Genomic DNA, 27,528 nt, shown 5'->3' on the forward strand with positions numbered 1-27,528 from the left:
TTGAGCAAGCTGAAGAGCTCAGCTTGCATTTAAAAACCCAAATCAAACCAGCAAGAGAGTGAATGAGAGAGACCAGATCAGCCCACTCCTGCAATGGAGCCAGCCAAAATCCTCAATAGGTAAGGTGGTGGGGGCAGGGTTTGAGAATCTGGCCTGGGATGACCAAACTCCATAGATTGCAAGTGCTGCTGATGGGCTAAGGAGCAGTGATAAAGTTGTTATTGGTCATTGTTGTTGGGTTGTATTATCCATAGGCTTTGGCATCTTCCAGCTGAATGCGTGCCTGTTCTTCCTTCCTGGCTCACTGTTGCTATTACTGTTATATCATGACTGTTGAGGAGTGTATCATTCATAACATACCCATCACAGAGAGATTCCTTTTTAAATGCTTAGGGAGATAGAGGGGCATAAACCCTGGGAAATCAGCTATGCCTAATATATTATGTAGAAGTTCTTTAATCATTATTGAAGTGCATTGAGTAAGTAAGCAAAGTTGGTCCTGCTGTAGAATAAGTCTTCAGAAAGCACAGATAAAAGGACACTTAAGTAGAACAAGGTAACGAAATATTTCCAGCCCCAGCAACTGCATTTTCCCCTCTATATAAATAGACAACCTTCAGGAGAAGGCAATGAAGCAGCAGAGGTTGAAGGCAAAGTTAATGGCTGCAAGGTGGGGGAGCAAGGCAGTGCCTGGGGCAGGCTGACAGTGAGCAATGCTCCGTGGAAATGAGGCTGAAGGCAGAGCCTATTGTGGCAGGGCCAGTGGGCAAGGAGGCAGTGGGGCAGTGGGAAGGACTCATGCAAAGCTAGAAGGGAATCGTGGGTCTGGAAGGGAGTGGAGATGAGAGCTGAAGCACAACAACCTTCTAGAGGAGCCTCTGTGCAATGTTTGTGCTCCTCTTTAAACGCTGCAGAAAAGTGAATGTTTATGACAGGGCTCATCCTGTGGCTCACTTCCCAGAGCTTGTCATGGCTCTCTGTTTCCCACCTCAACACACACAGCCTGTATTTTCATGCTTTCTATACTAAGCTGTCACCTTCTTACAGAGAGTCACTGAGGCATCATCACTGGCAAATTTATCTTGAGGTTATTCTTAACCAGATAACCTGTGCCCCTTCAGAGCACACTTGTATGTAGTCACAGACATAATTGGTCCTTGTCTCTCATACACATTTGAGAGCTGCCAGACTGCAGTGTATCACCATGACATGGTGAGTCTCTCTTGTACACCACCTGCAGTTTATGCCCCTTATACAACACAGAGTTTGGCTGAACTGGGATGCAGGACAGAGTTTGTGATAAGTTTCAGAAAAGGGTTAGGTCATCATCTAATTTTATTTTTTCTGAGGAGATCTGCCAATGTGCATCCACATTCCTGAGGAAGTTGGGGTCATTCAGGTAAAATAAGGAAAAAATTGTGGCTTAGAGGATTGCATTTCTTATTTCTATTGTAGGCCTAGACACACACACACACAAAAAAAAGCCACCTGGAATTTCAGTCCCTGCTGTTTAGCTGTGACCTGGGTAGTCACTGGCATCTGTGTCATGGAATGACTATATTAAAGCTTTCTAAGATGATTGCTCTTTCACATGACCTGCCAATCATGCTGGATCAGTGCCATAAGCTCTGGTCTACTTGTATCCTCAAGGGCACCAAGGAGAGGAAGAGAGAAGAGGGTTGTGGAGTTGGAACTATTACTTATTTATCTAAAGTATTGACCCAACCTTGCCTACTGAAATATCAGCATTGATGCTGGGGAAAAGGGATGCCAGAGACATCTCTTTCTGGGGAAAAGAAGAAACAGAGATGTCAAATGAGGCCCTAATCAGGCAGCATCCTATTGAGATAATGGTAGTGAGGCAGGCAGAGAGGTGGCAACGACACGAAGGAGTTACAGCTGGTGGATGGGCAAGGAAGCAGTAAACAAACTGACCAAATATCATGCTGAAGCTCTGTCAGGCTGCTTCTTGGCATCTCTGACCTGTGGCCTTATTATATGGAGTAGGCTTTGAATGTTCACTGGTAGGGTCTGCACATTTTTATTAGCAGTGTGGTAACGAAGTGTGTTTGTGAAGGAAGAAAGAAATGAGTAGAAAGAGGTGCTTCTGCAATTTTGCTGTGGATGGGACACAGCTTGGAGACAGAGATGGACAGTCCCTATGGATTCCCTACCTTGTCCCTGTCTGAGATGTGCACACAGGCCCAGTCAAGGAAAGCACAGATTGAAATGCAGTTGGAATAAAAAAGGCCTTCATGAAAAGGAGGAAGACTCTCTTAAATGTGACACTAGAAGAGCTTGGCTTGCTCAGCCAAGCTGCAATATTTGCATTTGCTATGTATTTAACAGGAGAGCTAACACAAGTGAGACGGTATTCAAAAGCACAGTGATGGTACAAGACAAAATTGTATGGTGTTTACTATGGGCTTCGGTGACAACCTTCCTAAAAGGGTGACAAGGGCAAGCAAAAGAAGATGCAGTAGATGCATTTTTGGAAAAGCTCAGACACTGTGGCATTTGCTAAAGCTTTTCCAAAACCTTCTGTCCTATAGAATTGGAGGAGTTTGGAGTTGTGTTGGGGCCAGGGACTCTGTGGAAGGCCTCCAATCTGTCTTTACTACAGCAGCACTGCATGAATATTTACAAGAGGCCTGGAGAATAAGGGGCAGTAAATGGGAAGGAGCTGAGGGAATCAAGTGTGTAACACGAAATGTGTCTTCAGCGAACCCATGAAATATGGGCTGTGATGCTAAGCAGAGTTATGTAAATGATTCAATGAAGCAGCTGTGGCAAGGCCTGGAGGGTTTTCTTCTGGCATCAAAAAAGCAATTCATCATCTATTACAGTACTGTCCCACAGGTGAACTCAGTTTGGATTGTCAGCTGAACATCCCTGTGTCTGATTAGGAGACTTTTCTTCAGTACTGTCTCAAATAGAAAACTGATGGTTCAGACCCCACCTTTCTTAATGTGGCTGAAATTGCATTTCAGACAAAAGCACTCTCATTGGATCCAAATGGCTGAAGCAGAGCTCTGGTTGTGCCGCACCTAGAACAGGTTGCCTCATATTACAGCTGGAATTTAATCTTTAAGCCTGCTTTTCAGCTACATGAGACCCAACATCTGTCTAGTGAGCTGAGCATTCATAGAGCCCTCAGCTGCAGTGAGAGCTGCCAATACCCATACCACTTAAAAAAGAAGCAGGGGAATTATCTCAGGTAGAAGAAACAGAACCCTTGTGCTGACACAGTGAACACACCTGGGGTCTGATTTTGCCAACAGCTCTTTTTTTCCTCTCACAACTACTGGAGTGGGCCTCATTCACCACTTTACATTGCAAGAAGCCACTTCCACCTGCTTGACTTTTTGCAAGTGTAATATTTTACAGAAAATTTTAATTTTATTTCAACCACAAAGCCAATGTCTCTGTCCCTACCTTGGAAGTGCTTGGAGCTTTGCGTTAGGTGTGGTGTTTAAAGGGTTTTGTTTGTCCCCATACAGGTGTTTGGTGTGACAACCACTGGATAGCTGCTCTTCAGGCCCAGTTAAGTGCCATTATGCCAGCCTTGCAGAGGTAGGGCCCTTCCAGAGGTTGGGCTTCTTATGTTTGTCTCCTGGAGTACTGAATGAATTGAAATGCTCAGAACCAACAAAACACGTTTGTCTTTTAGGAAGGGTGGCAGAATGGAAACGCTTCATAGGAGCAGCCTTTATGGTCAGCTCAGCATACTTTGATGCAGTTCTTGGAGCTGGCCTTGAGTCACTTAACACTTGGAAGTGTTGTCATTGACTGAAGTAATACCAAGACAGAATTATAAGTGAGGATATTTTGAAAGCCATCAGTGCCAGGGGAAGAGGAGTTTCGGTGCGCCAGGATTCACCACCTGTAATTCCACGAATTTCTGCTTCTCCTTAATTTCAGAAAGACAACCCAGGAGCCTCTAGCTTCTGTATTTTATTTTTCCTTGCCTACTAGCTAGCAGAAGCAGAAAAATAAACACACAACTAGGAGCTGTATTCACAGACAGGAAGTAACTTTAATTAAATATTGTGAAAGTTGAAAAGTTTTTACAGCTTGAATTTCTGCAAAAAAATTATAACAATCTCTACAGTAGTTAGTTTCTCTAACAATAGAACTGTACAGTGTGTGTGTCTATTCAAAAAGATTTAGATAAGAAGGTGAAAGATTAGTAGTTTCAGAGATGACTTCATTTTAGCTGCATCCTAGTACAACTGTGAGGAAATAGGCATACTTTATGCAATCCAGTCATTGTGAAGCTTCACCTTGTTAAAACTGAAATCTGAATGTTTCCACTTAAAGCCATATTCTGTAAACAGCTGCATCTTTTACTTTGTAAAAGACAGGAATGGTGCAGGGGCAATTTTTCTAAATTCCCATTCATCAGATCACTAATAAATAGCTGCAACAAAACGCAATTATGCACATTGTCAAAGGATCTTTGGACACTGGCGTAGGAGACTACAAACATCGATGGCTAACACTGGTGTCAAAATCGCTATGACTTTGAGTGGAGCTCTACAAGAGTAATTGATGGTGTCACTGGACAAAATATGGCTTTAAATTTGATTACATTGTCGTGCCGTTGCTTACTACGTGAATTAGAATAATTGCTTGGAATACAGAGAAGCAATAAACTGATGTCTCTCACATTTTCCAGTTTTCTCTTCTTTTATTTTCTCACCACGAAAGAAAAAAAAAAAGAAAATAATGATCCTGTTTTCTTCCCTTCCCCCCATAGATCACACTGTGACATTCTAGTGAAAACCATTGCAAAATTCATACAGGAAGCATGCACAGTTGCAGCATCGTTGTAAATGATTTCTTGCTCGACTAGAAAAAAGTTATATTGTTTTAAGGTAACAAAACAGTTCTTTTGTGCTTTTCAATTCCTTTTTTTTTTTTTTCTTAGAATGTTAGTGATGATTGACAGTTCTGGTGCACAGTACAATGTACAAGTGAAATGAATATGATTTGCATTGTTAAGGCATCCAATCTGCTGGTTTATATTTATGTGAAAGACAGAGAAATATACAAGCAGACTTAAGAAAGAAAGTATTTTCATCGAGTTCTATGAAGTTTCTCCCCATATTTAATGCACAAAAATGCGTCACTCCAAAGAGGAGAAATCCCATGCATATTAATAGAGTAAAACAGCATTAATTTTTGTTAAGCCTCAAAAGCAAAGGATACATTTTCTTTAAAATCTACATAACTAAATGCTACAAGAATAATATGCTACTTTTTGCCATATATTGGAAAAAACTTCTTAACTTACAAATAATACAAAAATAGACAATGGCTTTTGGGTGGAAATTAAAAAAAAAATGGAAGCATGGTTTTAAACAATACTAAAAAAAAAAAAATCCCTATAAATGAAATGTCTTAAAATCACATTTAAACAGCTAATACAACGGTGAATGACCAAACAAATCAGCACTTTTCACATAGCAAACATACACAATAAAATAAACTTGGTAGGGGATAAAAAGCAATGTACAAATTCCAAAGATAAATACATTATTTATATGGATATTTTACAAAATCCCCCATAAAACAAACAAACAAACAAAAAAAACCCAGAAACAAAAAGCTTTTTTTTCCTTTAATTAATTCTGCAAGTATGTGCAAGCTAAAGGTAGTGAGCTCTTTTTGCAAAATATGCAGTAAAATTCTTTTTTTTCTTTTTTGTGATATTGAAAAACTGTCTTAAGACATTAAAATGTATAAATAGAACAACAACTTTGGCAAAAAATCACAAAAAATCTACAGTATTTATAACTACATACAAAACACAACAGCAAAGAAAAAAATATCAGGTAATGCATCTTCAGAGCTTTGCTGCCTCTTTGACTAATAGGTTTTTTTAAGAACACTTCCCAGATAATGATAGCAAAAGTTTGGTAAAACAGAAGCTATGGGTTTGATTTGAAGTCTTTCTAACAACAGCCCCACCCCTCACCCCCCCACCCCCCAAAGTCATGTTTCCCTTTACTATTCAAACGCAGTTACCTGTCGCTTAATATATTATGATACAAACCCAGAGGGTCGACCGATACAGGAACAATCCTAGTGGGAGGCTGAAGAAAATGTGTGCTTTTAGGTTATGAGGATGCAGAACCACAGACAAGTCTATTCTTGTTCTGCCCCACAAAAACAAATAGGTCAAGGGGAGAGGGGCCAGGTTGAGAACACTCCCCCTGTGTGACGGCCGCAGTCCGTGTCATCAGACGGCTGTGCAAAACCCAAACGGCATTAATGCACAGCTCAGGTAACACTAAACTTCCAGAAGGCCACTCATTTGGAAAAATTCTGATACATAAGCTAAAGAGAGAGCCATGCTCATCCAATTCTGCTGTTTTAGCATTACATCTAGAGGCACTGGGTTTCAGTTCAAGAGGGAATGTGTTTGTTATTTGCATCCTTACTTTCCCTTTCGCCAACTTTTCCTGCTGCATTATTTACACAATTGCTTAGCCTGATATTGAGAGAGGTTATTAATCCCACCCCTCACCCTGCCCTCCTCATCCAAAAATATCAGCTTTCTAGGAAGTGATATCTAATTAGAACATTACAAATGCATCGTATTAGCAAGTCACCACTGGATAAGCAGCCTATAGGAGCCGACCCTTAATTAAATGGCCATAATTCTTCTACAAAAAAACTAACTGGCACTTCTATTCTGTCCCATACAGACTTGTATGTAAATGACACCACTTCATTTTTTTTTCTTTACACAGCTTTTAAAAAAAAAAATCATAAATTAAAAATGTGGAGTTCCATCTCTAGTGTCCCCTGTGTAATTGTATGATTCATAAAAGACAAATGGTGTTGAGTTAAATCAAGCCTCAAAAAAATAAACCAGAAGGAAATAAAAGCAAGCTCCCACCCCTGCAAAAAAAAAAAAAAAGTGGATTTTTTTTATCAACATACAATAAATATATCTCCCAGGTATTTGGGATAAACAACTTGAATCAACACCTTGCATCTGTAGATTGTTAATTTCAGTATTTGCAAGGATGGTGATTTTTTTGTTTAAAAATCCGCAGTTACTGTAAGATTCTTCTTTATTTCTTTTTTATTTTTAAAAAGGCCTGAGTAAAAAGTTCCACTCTGGGACTTGTATCAGATTCTCTCTGAAGCAGAATTCAACCTCTTCATTAGTAAAATTCTTCAAGGCAATTCTTTCACATGGGGGGAACAATCATGCCAGATATAGCTGTCAGAAGGAAAAGAGAGGGGGGTGGGGGAGAGACAGAGGGAAAAAAGTTACTTTTGTGCATTACCAAGCAACATTTAAAATCCTCAGAGCTTTTAAACATTTACTAGCAACGTACTCATCTGCACTGTGGATTAAATTTGTATATAAGGATCATCCAGTAGAGATAGCTACACATATAGTAATCACAGGAAATCTCATTCTGTTTGGAAAGTGGTATAAACTGCAAGTGACTCTGCTGAATTAATGATTTTTTTGGGGCAGAAAACGGCACTTCCCCTGATAGCAGAGTCAGACCCCAGCTTAATTTCCTGATTTTAGTTTTAGAATCTCGAAATACTCAGGACACTTAAACCAGACCCAACCATTGCCACACATTCTATTGCTCTTTTAAAAACAAAGCAGATGCCCCACATGGGAGAAAAAGACTGGAGCCCCATAGGCCACCCATATGACAGACCTGGGCGGGTGTTGGTTGCCTCGGGGACACTTGCAGTGGTTCATTCGCCTGTGCCAGTTTTCTCTCACAAGTACAGTGTTCAGCCCTGAGAACTATGTATGTATTTCCAGGTACTCAGAAAAGGACTTAAACTCTCAAATCCAAACTCTAAATTAAACTATGTCCTTAATTGGTGTTTTAGCAGACGGGCATCTTGTGGTAATGGGTGTAACACACTTGTAGCAGACATCACCGTATCACTGAGTCATATGTTAGTGGTAATTAATGTCTTCTCTTTTGTTGGTTAAATTGAATCATCAGTATTCCCTTATTACGCTTCCTAACCTCATTTTCTATGAAACCACCACCTTCCTTAAAGAGGAGATATTCATTAAAAGTCAACAGGTACAGTCTTCCACCTAGGCTGACCTCCAGCTTGGTTGCCCTCTCTTTACCAGGAGCTCTACGCTGATCAGATACACCAAGTGTCCAGGTGATATACTGTGAGCAAGCACATCATTAGAGGAGGTAGTCATGCAAGTTTATGGTGAAAACTGTAACAACAATTCACCTTTAAAATACCAGTTGTACGGTTATTTGCCAAAAGGTAGAGAACAGATTTGCCTTCAGGTTGGCGGCACTTCATGGGCACATTATTTAAATGCTAGAACTGCCTGCCATCTCAGACATCTGGACATGTAATTTCTTAAGGAAGAACTCAACCCTGTGACTGGTGCTGATTCATTGTGCTTTAATTACAGCTGCAATTATTTGATAAGAACAGAGCCAAAGCAAAAGACTCACAGATTTGGGGTTGGAGGGGGAGAGGAGGGAAATGTTTTCTCCACAAACACCACCATATGTGCAAGAATTACAACTCTAATCAGCAAGGGGAGAACAGCTCGAGTAAACCGCACTGATTAAATGAAATAAAATGAGAGGAGAAGGCGAGAATGCAAAACACATCCACATGTTTGCAACAGGCCATCCTCCAAGGTGACGTGTTGCAACTACACAGCAGCATTTCACTTCTTGGAATTTATCATTCAGCAACGGTTTTATGTGGAATCACTGTGCTGATTGTTTCCGCTCCACATAAGGGCCCTTCAAGGAGCTGAGAAGGAGGATGAAAGGGATAGAGAGATGAGTTAAGTTGCTTTAAGCCCTACGGGAAGACACTCGAGAGAGCAGCATAGAGGACACCACTGTGTCTTAGACGTTCCTTGCTGAGGTATTTCCTGTCATGGGCTTTTTGTCTCCACCGTGGAGATAATCTGAGGATGCATTTTCATATTGTCTCCATAGCTATGCTGTCTCCTTCATCTCAAATCATAGGATGAATTCAATATTACCTTTTAGAATTTAATCAATACTCAGTGAAACGGCAGCAGCTTTGTGTAACAAAACCCTCTCAAAACGTTTCATTTCAACAGTGTCTCAAATAACAGTTTTGGAACGCTCACAATTGGTCTGTCCCCTTGGTATGTGTGACTGAAAATGAAGCTAAACCAAATCAAGCAATGCTCTTATTACTGTGGTTGCTTCCTGCTCAGCTCTTGGGATCCCTACATATGGGCCAGGGTATGGCTCCTAAACCATAGACCTCTATGGCATCAATAAAAGAGGTATTAACAGCCATGGATATGGTCAATCAGAGTATAATTCTGCTGTGGCAGCCCTACAAGGCAGCCACCTGCAGCTAAGGGTGAGACTGTAATTCTCCCTACCTGAAGATATGAAGGACTCATGTGTGCATGGATCTGAGACACACATTTTGTCTCAATTCTCCTTCTAGCTCATTGTGATATGTCAAGCAACTTGTCCCGTTTCTGTTTCTTACCTATGGATAACAATTTGTATCCCTGTTAGTTAAGCACTTGGAGATTTCTGAATGGCAGTTGTTAAGGAGAAACTAGGGGTGGGAAGGCAATGCTTGGGCAGCAGCACCGTATGTTACAGACCAGAGGAAAGCAATACTGACAACAGTGCTCTCTCCTTTACTGCTCAGATAAGCAAGGAGTTGAGCAGATGGGAATGGGGTAGAGTCTTCCTATACGTGATGAGTGCAACTGAGCACAGTCAGATGGATAATTCATTAACCTTTTTTTTGTCCTTTTCAGACCTTTCTAAATTCTAAATTTAGTGATTTTTTAAAACAAGATGTTGTTTCTTCTTTAGAAAAATCACCTACACTTCAGAAAATGTCAAAATGTTATTCCAGCAAAAAAAAGATCAAGCTAAAAGATTCATCAAAACCAAATCAATTTCATCAAAAAGTGGTCAAGAATTATATCTCTCCTGGGATAACACAGCTGTCTAGCCTGGGTAAGAGTCCAAACAAAGGTGACATAATTGCAACTCTTCCCTTCCTGGCTTAGACATTTTCCTGTAGTCAGATATCAGACATGCACCTTTTTGCATTGGAAAAAAAAAGGGTAGAGATGCAGATCTTAGCTCATTTTTTCAAAGCATTATTGTTTTTGAAGAGCTCTAAAATTCTGAATTAAATTACAAGGCAAATGGCAAATGACATCTTTTCTGCCTAAAAGCTTTGATATTTCAATTCTTTCCAAGTCTTCATTTATATCTCTCTACTTTTATTCCATAAGTGCTACATCTAGTCATGCAAATTCTCTCAGCTGTAGCATGTTATTGATCCTGAAAACAGAGATATGAGTGGGAAACAGTGTAGGTATGAGATCACACCACCTCCAAGAAGGGAGGGCAGAGATTAGAAAAACTCCCACCAATAGGTATTGTTTCTTCTATCAGGTACTAATTTGTATTTGCTGCCAGAAAATTACAGAAATAATGTATTTTGAGTTTTAGAAAATTGCATAGCAAAGAGAACAACAGATAAGCCTAGCTGTTGTTTTAGAGAGTTCTGCTGATATCTAAGCTACATAAGGAAAGCTTGATTGCTTTCTGATGTATACAGAAGCCCAGGAGAGATAAAACAGCCTCCTTATACATGGTTGTTTATTTAAGCAATAAGGCACAAGAGACAGTGCATTTCTGAGTGATTATTACAAGCCTCAGGTGGTGTCAGAAGGCATAGGACTAAAGGCTGTGTGTCTTTAACTCACCAAGAAGCTCAGTGATGACCTAGAAATGAACTGCCTCTTGGTGCCTCATTCCTATTATGAAAACTGAATTGCTAAATAAAAATTAGGGGAAGCACTCAGGTCTGTGTGGTTTCTGGGCATTACAGATCTGGATGTGACATAATGCAGAGGCAATCAGCAAGGCCCAGTTGTGTCCAGTGCTCTCAGGTCATTTCCTAGTTGTTTTTCATAACTGAGTATGTGGAACCTGAGAATTCCATGTCTTGTGAAAGGAAAAACACTGCCTTGAAAAGCTTTCTCCTGTTACTTCTTCTTTCCACCCGTAACAGCAAGATGGGACAAGGTGAAGAGAAGAAAAAAACAACATTAACATGTTTAAAAGCTTCTTGCAGCCAACCCTTAGCTTCTTTTTTAAAATGGATTTGGAGGTGAAGCATTTTTAGCTGTTGCCTTCAAAATTTGTTGCACGTCAGCAGTGCAAAATTTTCAAACACCACAGTCCATCTGAAAATCTTTGATTTCTCCTTCCTATTCACCAGTGTAAAAATGCACTGAGGACAATGCTTTCCTTCAGTCACAATGGAACCCAGCTTTTATGAATGAATTCCTTCCATTCTGCCTGCATATAGATTTTTTCTGGCTGTTAACGGTGCTATCAGCATTATGCCCGCAAGCCTGGCATTTCTCTTTCCAGAGGCTGTAGAGTGACATGTGGAGACTGTGGAGCTCTCCTCCCCCTGCTCTGCACAGCTCCTTCTAAACATGGCTTTAAAAATGAAGGATTTTATTCCCTGCTCGATGCATTTAGGATAATTTGCACAGGCACGTGGAAAGGAAAACAGACCTCAGGTCTGGGGGAAACATAATGCACACTGCAAAACCTTTCCCACCTCTGGCACAGTTGGAGGCAGCTGGCTGCATCTGCTTATGGAAACTCCTCAGTCTAAGCGAGCATGAAAATGTCTCTCTCAGCACACTAATGCTCAGTGAGGTAATTACACAGGAAGGTTTAGGCACAGTGTTGTAAAACAGGCTGAACCAAACAATGAAATGGGCAGTGCTGGTCTTTGCAGCATCCACGGTTTGGCAAGCTTTTGTCTGTTACTGCCTCGGCTTGCATCAATGCTGCAAAACAAATTTAGGTACTAATGCTGGAACACTTTGTAATGAGAGAGGAAGGGATGCAGAAAAGGAGCAGCCTCTTGATACCAACAGTTGAAGAGGGTTTCAAAAAGGCCCCATGTCATTTATGGAATTAATTGGCACATTAGTACATTAATCAGAGGATATTAATGTTTGCCCTGGTACGAGTTAAACTGGAAAATGCTGCTGTTAGTTTGTAATGTGTCTTCTATGTATGAAAGGCAAAGGTTTGTGCCAAGCTCTGTAACAGTCTATTTGCTCTCAGTAGGATTTCTGCACAAGAGTACTGTGACAAAGGAAAAAAAAAAGGAAGGGAAGATTGAGTGACGTACTTCAGGAGAAGGCCAGCCCCTGGAGAGACCCTGCAGTGGAGTACTTGCTAGAGTCCACAAAAGACTGGTCTGATAAAGGACGACAACAGGGAATAAGAGAGGAAAGAAAGAAAAAGGATGGTATTAGTAAGCCGAAATATTACTCGTTTTTATCATAACAGTAGGTCCGTGCTTTAAAAGGCACAGCCTCTCAATTCAGCAGTATTAGTTGAGATAGAGATAGGGTAGATACACCTGCATGGTACTAGGTGGGATGGTGGTGAAGTCCAGTTATTCTTTACAGGAGAAAACTTTAGGACAGAGACCACCGGGGATCCCCCATTGTCTTCTAACCCCTTTGACAACTCAATGTCACTTAGAGCCTCGCAAGGCACTGGGAACTCACAGTTTTGCCATCTGTGCTCTAGAATTGGTTTCACCTACCTTGCAGGCTATTGCCATTGGTGCTGGTGCAGGTGGGAGGAGGAGAAGTTTGCGGTCTCACGACAGGCGCAAAAGCACTCTTCTGTTTCACCGCTGAGACCATGTTGGCTGGTGAGAAGGAGAAAATCCCAGAGGAGCTGCTACAGTTTGAGGGGAGGCTAGTGGAGGAGGCCATTGTCGGACTTGATGGCACAACTAGAGGCAAAAAAAACACACCCAAAAGGCATTCTTTAGTATTAGATAATCGGCAGGCTGCAGAAACAAGAGAATTTTGCTTCTTGGATGCACTGGGGCTAATTCCAAATGGCCAAGGCTTTTACTGCTGTTAGATATCTGGCCGTTCACAAAATGTGATCAATCACTATGGGAAATGCACTTGTTTTTTTTGTTTTACAGGTGTTCAGCAGCAGCAATTCTAAGAACTGTTACACACTCCCTTAATTCTCTGTTACTGCAACTCTTTATTCTTAAAAAAAAACCTGCCCTGTCATCCTGTTTCAAACTTTTCTAGTGACTGGCATTAGCCACTGCCCTGGACCGGATTTGTGATGTTATGTAGGTGGATAAGAGGGAATCCAGACTATGTAGGTATCTCAGGGGTTACAAGATTGACAGGCAAGGATAGTGTTTAAAGTATAAATCTGCATCTGGGATTTGTATTCCAGAAAGGTTTGAGTTTTTAACTGGCCTCCAAACACAGCATTTTAAGTCACGTGTCACTTGTAGCTAGAGAGGTCTTAGTGGTGACCCAATCAACCTGCTTGTCGAAAGTCAGCAAAAAGGTTTGGGTTCCTTTCTTCTCTGAAACCCTGAAAGAACTAGGGTTTAAAAGGAGTTACTCCAAAAGCTGTGAGTATACATAATATACACACAAGTATTTATACACAGAGGCTGTCCAGCATGAAACAAGTAGTGAGGTGGCCACTCTGACAGTTCTCTACTTCTTTGGTCTCCTGGCACAGTGTTTCTTGCACAAAGATGTATGGATACCTGACAGAAATTTTGCTTTTACTTCCCTGTGACTATCAATGTTTACATTGATGTCACCCTGTTATAACTACTAGTACCAAATCAGTCTACAGCTTTCCTGTATCCATCAGCTTTGGGAAAGCTTCTGCTGTGGGGAACTTCCCAGGAATTCACAGTGACATGAAAAACAGTTCTATTTCTCATGTGACCATTTTATTTCACGCACAGGAATGGAGATGGCATTCCACATGTCACCCAGGATGGGGAATTTTGAAAATGAAAGCCTCTTTTGGAATGGTCAAGACCAATAATTCTCCCAGAGGATCTATGCCCACCATCTGAATACAGTCAATACCACGTTCTCCTTTAGAGCCATCGACTGGAATCTCAGTTGCAATAGCTAAGCAATGAAGCCATTCCGGTGCACATCAAAAGAAGATCTGGATTTAACTACAAGATTGAATAAAATGATAGCCTTCAGTTTTTCTAAGTGTAGTCCTAAGGCCTTTTTGTTTGTTTGTTTTTAGGGACTGGATGGATTGTCTAAGATACAAATCTGCTATATAGGAGATTCAGTTTTTAAATACACATATCCATATCTTTGGTTCATGTATTTATCATTGTGCTTTGGATTTATTGTGTTTTCATGAAAACAAAGACAACTACTTTTACATTCAGACAGCATTGTCAGTTTCCCTTCTTATCCAAGAAAAAGAAAAAGAAAGGACCAATAGTAAGATCTCTTTAGTTCTTCATCCTGTTTAGACACTGCTTATATACACGAGGGGACTATGAATAATTGCATATTATATAGTGAAATTCTTCTAATTGGGGCTTAGAAGTATTATTTTATTTGCATTTATGTAGATAAAAATCACCCTATTTAAGTTCTTATTTGAGAATCTGATATCATATTTGTTAACACTGAGGAAATCAATTAATGGAAATCAAATGTTCAAAGTTTCACAGTCTGACAGATACAATCTTACTCTGAAGTCACTCTGTGTCTGGAAGTACTTGCTAAAGGAGAGCAATCAAAGCACCTAAATTGAATTGCTACTGTACAGCAATTAGTTTATTGATTTAATTAAGAATGCCACCTTTTAATTTTCAGGTCATGATTGAAGCATTTTCTGATTCAATGGATTAGGCATTAGCAGAATGACAGATCTACCAAGAAAATCTCCCGAAATATAACTAGAATAGAGAACTAGAGCTGGGAAGTGAAATGCTATTCTAAAGAGGGCTTCGTTCATAAATATGAAATAACACACTACTAGAGTATTTTAAATGCATTACTGGCATCTGCTTCCAAAAAGAGATGTCTCATCAATCATGTTATATTATGAATTCAGAGTGCACAGATTCTATGACAGTAAATTCAACTTAATAAGTAAGGTACTTTGTAACATCATTTGCTACATTATTATTAGGGTACAAAAATAATAACTGGTTAGCAATTTCCAGGTTATAAGTACTAGTTATGTGGGTAAATATTTTCTTCTAAATTTGCAGCAGCTAAGAAGCCTTGGAGGTAATTTTTTAAATCAAGATTACTATTCCCTTTTTAATTCTGAGCTCTAGCAATGCAATTCAAAATAATTATTGACTACTGTTAATGCTAACCACTACTGAACTTAGAGTTTGCTGTGTAAACCTTGGTACGTTGAGCTGTCTGTTTGTCCTGTCCATGCTAGGGTCTCAGCCTATGAAACCTATTTATATGACAAGACTTTCTGGTCTGATTCTGAAAGCAGCTTTCTACAGATGGCAGTGGAATTCTTTATGCCACATGGGTAATGTCAGAGGAATTGAACAGGTCCTATTCATTTAATTTTCTCATGTGAATAGGGTCTGCTGAGCTGTGTGACAGGCTGCAGGAGAGGTTCATAGGCCTCTATCAATAGAAATATATTTATATGTAACCTGCTTACTAAACCTTTAATATGAAAAACTCAGAAAGTTAGTCCTACACAGAAATGTTTCTATAATTAGGACTGTAGATTATATGGTCTCTACACCATGGAATATATGATTAGTATGACTTACATCGTTGTGGCATTCACTGCATAGACACCAGAACACAAACTCTAAGAGCCATTGACACATTTTACTAACTCTAAGCTCTCAGTGAAGTCAATATAATACCTACTGAGAAGTAAATGAAGTATAAGCAATCAAGATTAGACCCAAGAGTAATTAATAATTTCTATAAAGGTTATGAACATATTATTTGCTCAGAAGTCTCTCATCGCCATGCAGCTTACAGAAATGCTGGTCTTACTACAGTAAACTTTTCTGTCCTTCATAACTTACTTCTGAAAAAAACCTATTTTCCTGCAGGAAATATCCTTAGCTTCTTTTTGTACCCACTGCAACCAGAGGTTCTTTACTGACAACTGAGTTTTGATCCACTTCAATGGACATTAAGTCACTTATGCCATCTCTACTTTCAAGCAATGTTGAGGACAGCATTTCTAATTTACACAGTATAAGGTAAGTTGTGAAACTATCAGCCCAAATCATGAGACATTGTTCTTTGTAAGTAATAATAACAATAATAATAATACAACAGGTCAGAGCATTGCTGGCAACACTAGTGTCTTCAAAGCCCTTCAGAGGTCAGTGCCTTAGAGAGGAGAGAAAGGACCAAGCGCTATTTCAAGTGCTCAAAATAGAAGGCAAATATTGAGTAGCACAGAAAAGTCACCATCTCCTTCTAATGAAAATGTGCAAAAACACAGAAAAGCCATACAATACTCACTGGCATAGGGAGAATTGGCAGCAGATCCATTCAGGAAGGTTGGAGAACCGCCTAAATTTGACATTCCAGCATTCCCATAGCCATTCATGCTTGTTGTGACAGAGTTATAATTTGTCTGCTGAGGGGTGGTGCTTGGCACATAGCCATGAGGTGACACGCTGCTTGAGTTGCGAGTAAAACCTTTTGTGGGGAGGGAATACATTTACAAATTGGTATTAGCCCAATAAACAGTTTCTTACACAAACAGCTACAAGCAAGTAACTCTGGGCTACCAAGCCAGTGGCCCACTCCAGCCATGGTGTACATGGGGAGGGCCAGGACTGACCACCACCACCACCAGGCAACACAAATTGTGAACCCACGCTGCCCAGGTCATTGCTGATGGCAACACAAAGGTGGAGGAGACAGGCTACAGCCTTCACAGCTCCACAGGCAACCCATGCCCTCAAGCAAAGATTGCTGTGGGGTATTACAGGAACACTAACTCTAACAGTTTATAGGAAACAAATTAAACAAGACCTACATTTTCAAAGTGAGAAGCACATACCAAGTTAAGGTATGTTAAACCCACGATTTTTGTTAACTCTCTTCTGATGTCGTTCTCATTTAATGCATCTCAAATTAGATGCTTGCTGCACACCTTAGAAAATATAGGATATATTTCTCAAAGTGGTGGGATGTCCTTAGCCTTTTTGTCCTTGTCTGATCATTATGTTGGTAGAAAGTTACTGTCAGACATGGCATCAGCTTAAAATTATGGAAATTATGTTTGAGGAATCTCGTATCCAAATATGCAAAAAGGAATATTTGTTTCTAGAAGCAAAGAAACACAAAAAGTATCTTCACTCCTAGAAGAAAAAACAAAAATGCCAACATTTCCTCCTACCACACAGTACATCCATAAAATATTTAAATCTAAAACAATTTCTAATTTTTAATGTGTAATGCAAAATCATTTTGTCTTCCTTTTCATCATTTGAATACTTTCTCGTTAAAGTGGATTTTTAAGCTGGATAATGAATTGAGATGAACAAAGGAGGTGGGAAAATGCAAAGGGTTTTCACAAAAATGTTCTTCACTTGTTTTTATTTTTAACTGTGGGAATTAAAACAATATTGATTTTCTAGAAAGTGAAAAACATTTTATTTTGAAAATCAGAGAAGATCTGAAAATGTCTTCATAAATATTTCTAATTTTTTGCTAGTTTTGAAATGTATAAAAGTCTCAAACTGAATAAAAACCAGTGCCAATATTATGTCTCTTGCAAAACCACACCAAACAGACAAATATTCAAGAGATACTTTTGTGTTATAAAGAAACGCTACACAGGACTCAGACTGAGAGATCACCCATGCTCAGAAAAATACATAAGCAAGTACTTCATGTTAAGTACATGCTCTAGTCAACAGAAAGCCTTTTAAAATTAGTGGGATTTAAACACAAATCATTCTGAACAGAAGGAAAAAACTAGATATATGCAGAAGTGCTTTTCCTGAATTGGGGCAAAAGTCACTAAAGAAAGCCCCATCTCAGGACAGTGCTGGGGCATTCAAAGGCTGTGTGTGCGTGTGGGATGGTGTCTGTCCAGCTGTGCTCCTAGCCTTCAGGCTTGAACCATCACTCACTGCTTGGCACATTTCCCTGACTTTATATCAGAAAAAGTTCAGAGAGAGAGGAAGATGAGTCTTCTCCTGACCCTGATTGGTGGCTTGTGAGGCTTCGGAGACATTGACAGCTAGTTGACCACTAAAGGAATTCACTCCCATCATTCCTGCATGGACTGACGTGTTAGCAAGGGCGGGGAGCTGGTTGTGATTGCGGGGGACACTGTAGAGTGCTTCTGCGATGTCTGCTGCTCTTTTCAGGATTATTTCCTGGACAATAAGAAGGAGAGGGGGAAAAAAAAAGAAAAGAGTTACCAATACAACTCTGACAAATCTTTCATTAACGTGAAACATTTTCCTGTCCAAAGGCAAAAAAACCTAAGATGCTTTTCTTTCTAAACCAGTTGGCAGACTGATAGCTAATGCTTGTAAGATCTGCCACCTCTGTGATAAACCCTGACATCTGTGGTAAGAGAGTTTGAAGTTTCAGTCCCAGTGGCCATGCTTCTGTATAACAAGACCAACTGGCAGAATAGGGCTAGAGCCTAGACTTACTCCACCTTAAAGCTGTCTTTAGGGCAAGATTGAAAAATCACTGGCGGCAAGACACAGTGTATGTGATTTCCCATATTATATAGTCTCTGGTGAAAGTGGGCAAATGCCTCCAGGGTTAATAACACGTTGCTTTTACAAGCACTAAATTCATACCCATTAAAAAAAAGAAAACGATCGGATTAAGCCCCACTCCAGATATGACATTGCCCTCTGTATTTATTCTTGTCTCACACTGTAGTATCATATACCTTTAGCCCCTGATCTATCTTTACATCTAAGAAATACCCATGTTTTAGAATTGCTGAAGTAGAGTGCATTTACCTGGTTATTATGTGGCATACCATAGAGTGCTTCTACTAAATCAGCAGCCCTCTTAAGTATTACTTCCTGTCAATACAAAAACAGATGCATTCCTCTGAGTTCAATAAACTCCTTGTGGGGGAAAACAAATATTAGAATCTTTTATACTCTTCTATTATTGCACTGTATTTTGCGGTGGGTTTTTTTTCCTCCTGCCAAGTATACCTTAATTGTAACAACTTTCAGCAGCCACTGAATGGTGTTAAATCACTAGTTCATCCTATTCACACACACGCTTAATCAAGTCAAAAGGTGAGAATCATTGGTGCTGCAAAATAAAATACATCACTCAATTGTCTCTACCATCTGCACTATAAACCGCTCATCGGTTTATTGCAGAATGCAATCCTGGGGTCATTTACTAGATTACTGCAATCAATGTCATTTGGAGCATGTTATGAATCCTTTCAATGTGTTTATTTTATTCTTAATTGCATACTGCTGGAATTGTGACCTTACCCAGCAGGCCACATTCAAAAGATATCCAATCACTCCCATCCTATTGGTAATGTAACCTTTCAACTTCGATTTGTACCCTGAAACGATGGGTCAGGGCAGGATCTACGTACATAAAATGATGCATAAGAGGAAAAGGCATGCAGTATGAGAGAATGGCCCCGGACAGTGCAGTGTTTCCTGGAAAAAAATTCCCTGCATGGACAGCAAAATTTAAAACAATCTGAGATTTATTGCTCCAGCATTTTTTTTTCTTCTTTTTCCTATTTTTTTCTTTCCATCTAACATTTCTTAGAGTATTTTAAACTGGCATCCATGTAATAACAGCATTCCCTGTGTTCTTACATTTTACAGTGTGGAAGAATCTCTAGGAACAACCCTGATAGAAAATGTGGAAATGCATTGCAAAATTAGGCCTAAAGGAAGATTTTTTTCCCCTTATTCTTTGAAAGCATCTAATAAATTCCAAATTGCCTGATCAAAACCAGTAGAGGCTGTCCTTTGAGTAAAACAGTACATTTTTGTCATCCCCAGATCCTTAGTATTGCTGTAGTATACCAACACGATGCTATTCACCACAAAAACTACAAAAATATTACCACTTCTAGGGATTTTACCATTTTCTACAAAGTTAAACTTTTAAACTTAAAATATTTTACACAATAGCCATATTTTATACCAAAAAGAAACAGTAATGCTCAATTTTCATATACTGTAGACTCTGATCAGAAAATAGAGATATAATTGCGTTCATTTTGCTGTCACCATAACCTCTTCAAAAATCCTTGAACAACTCTTCAAATGACAAGCTTTTAGATGCATATTAGCATTTTTTTTAGGTTTTAAATTCTCTATAAGATAAAATAGTTGTCATACTGCAGTAACTACTTATGACATATATAACGTCCTAAATTCAAAAACGGGATGGAGGATTTTTGTACTCCCGGTAAACATTTAGGCTTGCATTCTGCCACACACATCTCTCTCTCAGAACACACACTTAAACCATTTTCCACATATGCAGTGAGATGTAACATATAATCGATGGATTTTAAAATCACTATATTCGCAACAAACTGTGAGGAGTTAAGTTGCTACTTGTTTTTTCTGATTTTTGTTGGGTTTGTGGGGTACTTTCCTTTCTGTTGTGGTTTTTGCTTTGGGAGGGGCTTTTTTTTGGTGTAGTTTGGCCACAATAATGTGTATAGCAGTGTGATTGTGGGTGAACAGACAACAAACGGCATCCAGGTATAATCAATCCTTGTTGCTCTGCCAGGATAATCAGAACACTGAGTTTCCCTTTTTTGCCTGATATTGAAGATACAAACTAGAGAAGAACGGGGGTGTTACTGAAAAATGTTATCTTTTTCAAATCCATGATTTTAGGTGGAAAATTACAGCACAGGTGTTCGACTCTGCAAACCAGGATTTATTTCACTTCAGTAGAAATTGTTTGCACTATATATTTCAGTGACGGAAAATTAGAATGTGATACAGAGCCCACAAACTGCTTTGGAATACTGTTAACCTAAGCTGTCATTATGCCAAATTACTAAAAAAAAAAAAAAAGAGAAAGTTTAAATAGTCATTTCTGCTTTACCTGACTAATCATAGTTATTTATGTAATACTGAGCTAAAGACCTTAGAACGCCTCTCAAAAGAGATTGAAGACCGTGTTTAAAAATGAGGTAATTACACAGAATCTTACAGCCACTCTACCTAATATCAAATATATTCCAGTTCTTACACACTGGAAGTTTTTTGATGACATATCCTACTGCATGTAAATAAAACTAATTGTCATGATGGTTTATTGCAATATGCTTTGACAAGTAGCATTCCATTTTCCTAACTAGTCAATGGTTGCATTTTTTTCCAACGTTTTCAGAGTCCATAAATTTGAGTTTCATACTTTCTCTAACACTATTTTCACACAATAAAAGCATTTCCTGTTTATGACTTTTTCAGATCATACAAAGTAGATGTTGCTCAAGAACTCCCGTGTCAAATAGTGGTATCTTCTATTCCAGAGCTGACAGTAGTTCGTACAGACACAAACTAGCTTTAGAAATACGCAATAAAATGCTACTACAGACATGCTCAAGACATTAACTTCTTGTTTTCTGAATGCAAAAACCCTTTGCAGCTCTGCTTAAATTACCATAGAATCTGCTGTTACGAGAAAGGAGCCCCAAAAGTCCTCTATAAGTTAGAGCAACAGACCTTGCAAGGTGCTTGGATTGCGGTGACCAGAAAATTGTTCTCACCTCCATGTCATTACGCTCACAGTGAAGCAGCCCCCGAGCATGTTTGTGTTCGGGATCTAATATATTGCCTTTCAATCAGAGCTGAGAGCCACTGAACACATAGACAGAACATGACGAGCAGGTCAGGAAAGCAATAAAGATTTTACAGAGCTGTCCAAGGTGCTAAATTTACTCAATAATGGGTTTGGCACCATAGTGTTAACCTCTCATTTACTACCAGTTTGAGGGACTAAATTGAAGTAGCTGACTTCATTTACCTTGAAATGTATATTTTATGACATTATGTAAGTAGATTGAAAGGGCACTGCAGTTTTAACAATTTAAAGGCTAGAGCATGTTTAAGATGAAGCTTGAATATTTATTGTATATTGCACTTAAACTATACTGTATATTAAAATGTATTGATTAAATTTGTAAAAGGCATTATAAAAAAGGACAGCTAATATAAAAGATCTATGTCTTTTAAAATCCAATTGATACTGCATGTTACCACTGCAATGGTGATAGATAAACAGATAGATAGGTGGACAGAGTAGCAGATGTACCAAAAAGTGAGTGAAACTCACATTCTGTAAAAAGAAATCTCGGCGTAAGCTCAGGGTACACTATTCCAGATATTGTTTTGTTAACAGAAACTTCTCTTTGCCTTCATCTCAGAAGCCTAGATTTTCATAGCAGTAAGTGAGCATCACGTAAGGTCCTTCCAATTGAATATGCAAGTGGAAATATTTCCTGAGAGAGACAGAGTTTGACTAAAGCTAATATCTAATTTATGGAGGCATTTGTCAAGAAAGCTCTACTCTTCTATTAATGTTAAAAGTCTGACAGCTTTTAGTTTAGAATAAAGGACTTTGCAGCATTTAGTTAGAGCTAAAGTGAGGGTCTGTTTGTCTTGCATTTTATTTCAAATGAGCATAATTTTATTTTTATAAAAATAACATTTGAGGAAATATTGAAAAGAGGAAAGAGTGCTTTAGTGATTAAATATGATGCACCAGAACTCTGCCCTCCATGCAGCTACAGACCACAGATCCAGAGCCCATTTTTATTTGCAACTGAGGCTGATATTCTACTGAGGGACTTTTCTTATTGAAACAGGAATTTCATTAAATATGTTAATCATATTTTCCTTGTGAAAATACTAAGGGGTGTGGTGTTTACACAAGCAAAAGAGGATGCTGGGTCATGAAGTCTGCCGCAGCTTTGCATATTCCAAAATTACTGAAGGAAAGATTATATCTGGAATGACTGTGCTTTTGAAGCACAGAGACTGAAATTCAGGCTGAATCCACTTCTGACAGAATGTACCTTGAACTAACATTACAGAAATTCTGTGTGTTTTGTTTATGGCATGCATTCCCTTCAGAAGGAATTCATTAAGATCACAAAACTTGCATTTCAAGTTTTATCATGATGAAAACATTCTGTTTCAAGTTTTATCACAATAAACACATTTTGTGTCAGTTTTTAAAAAGATGGGATATTTCTTCTGTTAACATCTGCTTACTTTTACTTAGCAACAAGAGAAAAAAAATCCACTTTGTGTCCCAAAAGGGCTGTGAGTTTAGTCAGATGAAGGGTACCTGGAGCTACACTGAGTTATTCAGCTTAAGTAACTACATTAGGTAATGTTCAAAGTACTTGTTAAAACTCAATGAATATTGTCAAGAAGTTGAGGACAATATATAATACTCATCAGCTGCATATTCTATTATTGAGACCACCGAAGGATTTATGTATTCGTGGAGGGCGTGGGGGGGAAGCTGTTCTAGCATACTCTGGGGCATTTATCTTATGTGTTGTCTAGATATCATATCACCTTCTAATGCTCTTTAGCATTGTAATACAAGAGAGAGCTCATTCATCTTCTGAGAGGGTACTTAGGGATGGTGATGTCATTCATACTTCCTCGACTCTTATGTCTGACCTCCTGGCTCTGCCTTCTAACTTCCCACTCTCATAGTCACTTGCAAGAAAAAAACTCTTCTGCAGAGTCAAAATGCTGAAGCTCAGACTCCAGCTCCTTTCTTCACCTTGGAAAGGTCACAATCTGAGATTTCGAGGCACAATTACAATAATTTGTGCTCAAACTTTTCCTTTGTTTTTCAATGGGTGAAAATGTAAATATGCTAGTTAAGGATATGTGTTAGAACTAAGTTTTAAACTTTTATTCAAAATGTGTGTATGCATTATATTTTAAAAGATAAAGTCAAGATTGTGAACATCTCTTTAAAGTGCAAAGGCAAAACCAGCATTTTGGTAGAGAAGGAATTAAAAGCATGCCACAGATCTAAAGCATCAGCCATCTAGCTTAGTGTAGAAGGGTTCCAGCCTGTCCAGAACTTCCCATGCCTCCACATCTACAGTGAGCACTGCATTATTGTATCATTTTCAGCAATTATAGTTTTATAAAGACTCATAAAAGCCATTCAAAATGTAAAGATTCTTCATTTACTGTAAAACTGAAGGAACTATGCCAGCCTAATGGGAAGTATAAAATAACAGGGCCATTTCACTAAAAGATATTTGTACTCACACAAAGATGAAAACTTCTCTAGCAAACAAACAACTGAACTCTTTCCACATATTATAATTGAATCATACCAAAGAAGTAAACATCATATAGATATTACAAAGACAGGAAGGCAAAATGAGAAAGACAACATACTTCACTTGAGACACACACAGAAAAAAAACCCCTTTCTGCTTGCTGCTGCCTATAGGATGGAATTCAGGACACTGAATTCCTGACACTGAATTTCAATGGCAATTTCCAGAAAATAATCCTACAGTGAGAGCTAGAACCTTAATTTTTCCAAGCCATTGTAATCTCATCAGCCTCCACCCAAACTGAAAATCGCACCCTAAATCTACAGCACTAAAAACAGTCATGCATGACCTTACCACCTGCTCCACAATGAGCCAGCCTTATAAATAAAATATAGAAAGCCTATATGAGGCAGCAGAAAGAACAAACACTGAAGTGCAAATGTGAGCAGGCATCTAGCCATAAACATTGAGAATCGATGATTAAAACACCTCTTAACCACAGAGGTGATAAATGCATAGCAATAGGGAAAACACCCCCTGTTCAAACAGCCTCTGTTGCAAATACTGCTGACAAAAGAAAGAACAGAATTATGAAAATCACTTATAAGCCTGTCCTTGCAAATCTCTCACCTTACCCCTATTATCCTGATGTTAATATGGTGTATTTAGATACCAAAAAAGAAAGGTATCAGCCTCCTTTTTTTTAACCCATACCACTCATGCTGCTGGTCTTCATTTCCATAAATGATAACAATGGCAACAGAATCAGTAGCTAGCACAGATGTGTACTGCATCTAGATAAACAGTAGCATGGAATAAAACAGCATTAATATAGTTGTATTGGGATAAGTCTTTGAATAAACTGAGAGTGAGAGTCTGGGTGCTCCCACCATATTATCACCAAGTGAAGGATCTGGCAAGTAATTTGGATGGTTTTGTTGCTAAAAGCTCTGGAGCTCTCTGCTAATGTTTAAGTCAAAGGAAGAAGAGTGTGTATGTGAGAGCAGGTATGAACAAAGTCATTCTGACAGTGCTTCATAGAATCACAGAATGGTAGGGGTTGGAAGGGACCTTTAGAGATCATCTAGTCCAACCTCCCTGCAGAAGCAGGTTCACCTAGATCAGGTCGCTTAAACCATACCTTTTAGGAGCTATATCCAACAGTGATGATGTGACTCATATCTTTGCTCAACAGGTAGCTGGAGAACTTTGACTCTTCTGTGTATGTTTACAGTACGTCTTGGCCTAGACCCCTAAGTTTACCATAAAAAGGGCATTTATCTTCAGGAACCCTTCAGAATTGTCAAATTGTAACTCATGAGGCACTACCTTTGACGCACACTGCACAGGGCTGGTAGATATTACTACATTGTGTTCTTAAATCTATTCACATCCTACAGCACATCAACTAGTAGCTGGTAGAAGTCAGTCGATGTAGAAATTGATGCTATGGTAATTCTGTGGCATCTTCTATAGCATTTCTCACAGGTTGTCCTGCAACCTCACACTGTGAGGATCTAAGGAGAGATCCCCTCAGTTTGACACATACCAAGATCACTAAAGGGAATGCATGTTTCATGTTGTACAAAAAGCTGCAGCATTTATCCTAGCATGTAAAGATCAGTTCTTCTGCATACAGTTTTCCTTACTTAAGCCATCCCATCTTTCATACTAAGATGACTTTGTTAGACCCTGTGAATCACGAGAAGACAAAATAAAGGACATATAAACTAGATCATGAAAGGATAAGTTCACATAATCTCAAATCAGTGGTTAATAAAAAACTCTTCACCAACTTCCTGTATATTCTTCCATCCCACCAGTTTACTGTGACTCACACTATTCCCATCTATCTAGACAACAGAAATATTTATCCATGAATACATGAGCAAACAAAGGATCATACTACGCTCTCTAAGATTTCTTCTAGCTGATCACAAGGTTTACCGTGATAACTTAAACGCACATTTGTGCTCTACATTTTCCTTATGTGCCCCAGCTACCTTGGGTTCCTAGGCAAAATACAGAGAGACACACAAAGCAATCTCAGATAGGAACCTCAGGCATTTATTTTAGAAAATTTACCCCAAACTATTTGTACCAGCGTCTACAGCTCTCTGAAGCAGATGTTCATTACTGAGACTAATGAGCATTTAGGTTTTGGAGGTTTTTGTTTGTTTTTGTGTATGTAAGATTTTCTGATAGCTCTTCCTCTGCTTTTCATAGTATTAACATTCCTATTTCTTGAAACCATTTGCAGATGAGAATTGCAACAAACAGGAAAAAAAAGAAAGAAAAAACTTAAAGAGACTTCTTATTCAAAGTCTTCTCCTGACCATTTTATACCCATTTGGAAAATTGTGAAAGTCCTCTTATGGAAGAAGAAGAATGTTTTGAATTATTTGAAGGGTCTGGACTTAAGAAAACTTAAAAAGAATTTGGAAAAATGAACAGAAACAGAACATTCTGAGACTGTCACTCAAAGATTCTGCACAGGCTGTTTTAGAAACTTCATTCTGCAGATCAGATTATTATGCCCATTAGAAAAATTCCCTGGGATACTAGAGACTGAAACTAGATTAAATGTGGCTTGTGATTTTGTGTGTGGCACAGTGTAGATATCCAGTTCTGTATTTGTAAGAGCGAATGAGCTGACATCTATTATTTGTATACACAAAGACTGCCCAATCACAGGTCAAGTTGTATCATTTTTAAACTGTTCTCCCACTAGGCCAAATTTAGAATGTATTGGGTTGCATAACTCACTTTACTGCATTTACATCTATAGAGATATATAATTATGTTTAGGATTGCAAAGCAAGAATGTCTGCTGAGTTAAATCAACAGAGCTATCTCGCAATGAAAGTGTAAATTGCACATACATGCTTTGCCCATTCAATTTCTAGAGTTGCTCTTTTTTAATGCATTTACCCATATAAATATCTCAGTATGCCAAACTAGCTATTTTCTGTAAAAGTGAGTGTTCACTCAGGTAAAGACCCACTTACATTTTCTTTTAATGAAAGGGGGAAAAGCCCACCAAACAAAACCAAAACAAACCCCACAACGTATCATTAAGATCTGTGAAACTGTCACTTTTCTGGATTGTACATTTCAGGTAGGAAGTGTCAGTAGTTCAAAATTGAGAGTTCAGGTCACTTTTAATAGCAGGAAGAACACTGAAGAATAAGACGGATTGAAATTCTGACCTAGAATGATATTCCACTACATTCTGTGGAGAGTGAGTGCATAAAAATGTTGAAATAGAGACTGGAATAACGTTGGTAGGTTTTAGTATTACAGTTAAAACACTGCTCAGTCATAACCCCTACAAATGACTACTTTCACTTCCATTTTATCATTG

General features: G+C 38.8%; 1 protein-coding gene across 3 annotated transcripts in view; it reads right to left on the reverse strand.

The window, feature by feature from the left end:
- Nucleotides 1-5,770: 5,770 nt before the first annotated feature.
- Nucleotides 5,771-27,528, reverse strand: part of EBF1 (EBF transcription factor 1) — a 276,429-nt gene continuing 254,671 nt past the window's right edge. For all 3 annotated transcript variants that reach the window (XM_062002369.1, XM_062002368.1, XM_062002366.1), the window contains exons 12-16: nucleotides 18,853-18,918; nucleotides 18,069-18,246; nucleotides 16,373-16,552; nucleotides 12,640-12,834; nucleotides 5,771-7,237 (exon numbers count right to left, since the gene is read on the reverse strand). In XM_062002369.1, the coding sequence (XP_061858353.1) occupies nucleotides 7,206-7,237; nucleotides 12,640-12,834; nucleotides 16,373-16,552; nucleotides 18,069-18,246; nucleotides 18,853-18,918 (651 nt within the window). In that variant the 3' untranslated portion in view covers nucleotides 5,771-7,205. The remainder of the gene's footprint in view (nucleotides 7,238-12,639; nucleotides 12,835-16,372; nucleotides 16,553-18,068; nucleotides 18,247-18,852; nucleotides 18,919-27,528) is intronic.

This window comes from Colius striatus, chromosome 9 (genome assembly GCF_028858725.1).
Source record: "Colius striatus isolate bColStr4 chromosome 9, bColStr4.1.hap1, whole genome shotgun sequence".
Taxonomy (NCBI): domain Eukaryota; kingdom Metazoa; phylum Chordata; class Aves; order Coliiformes; family Coliidae; genus Colius; species Colius striatus.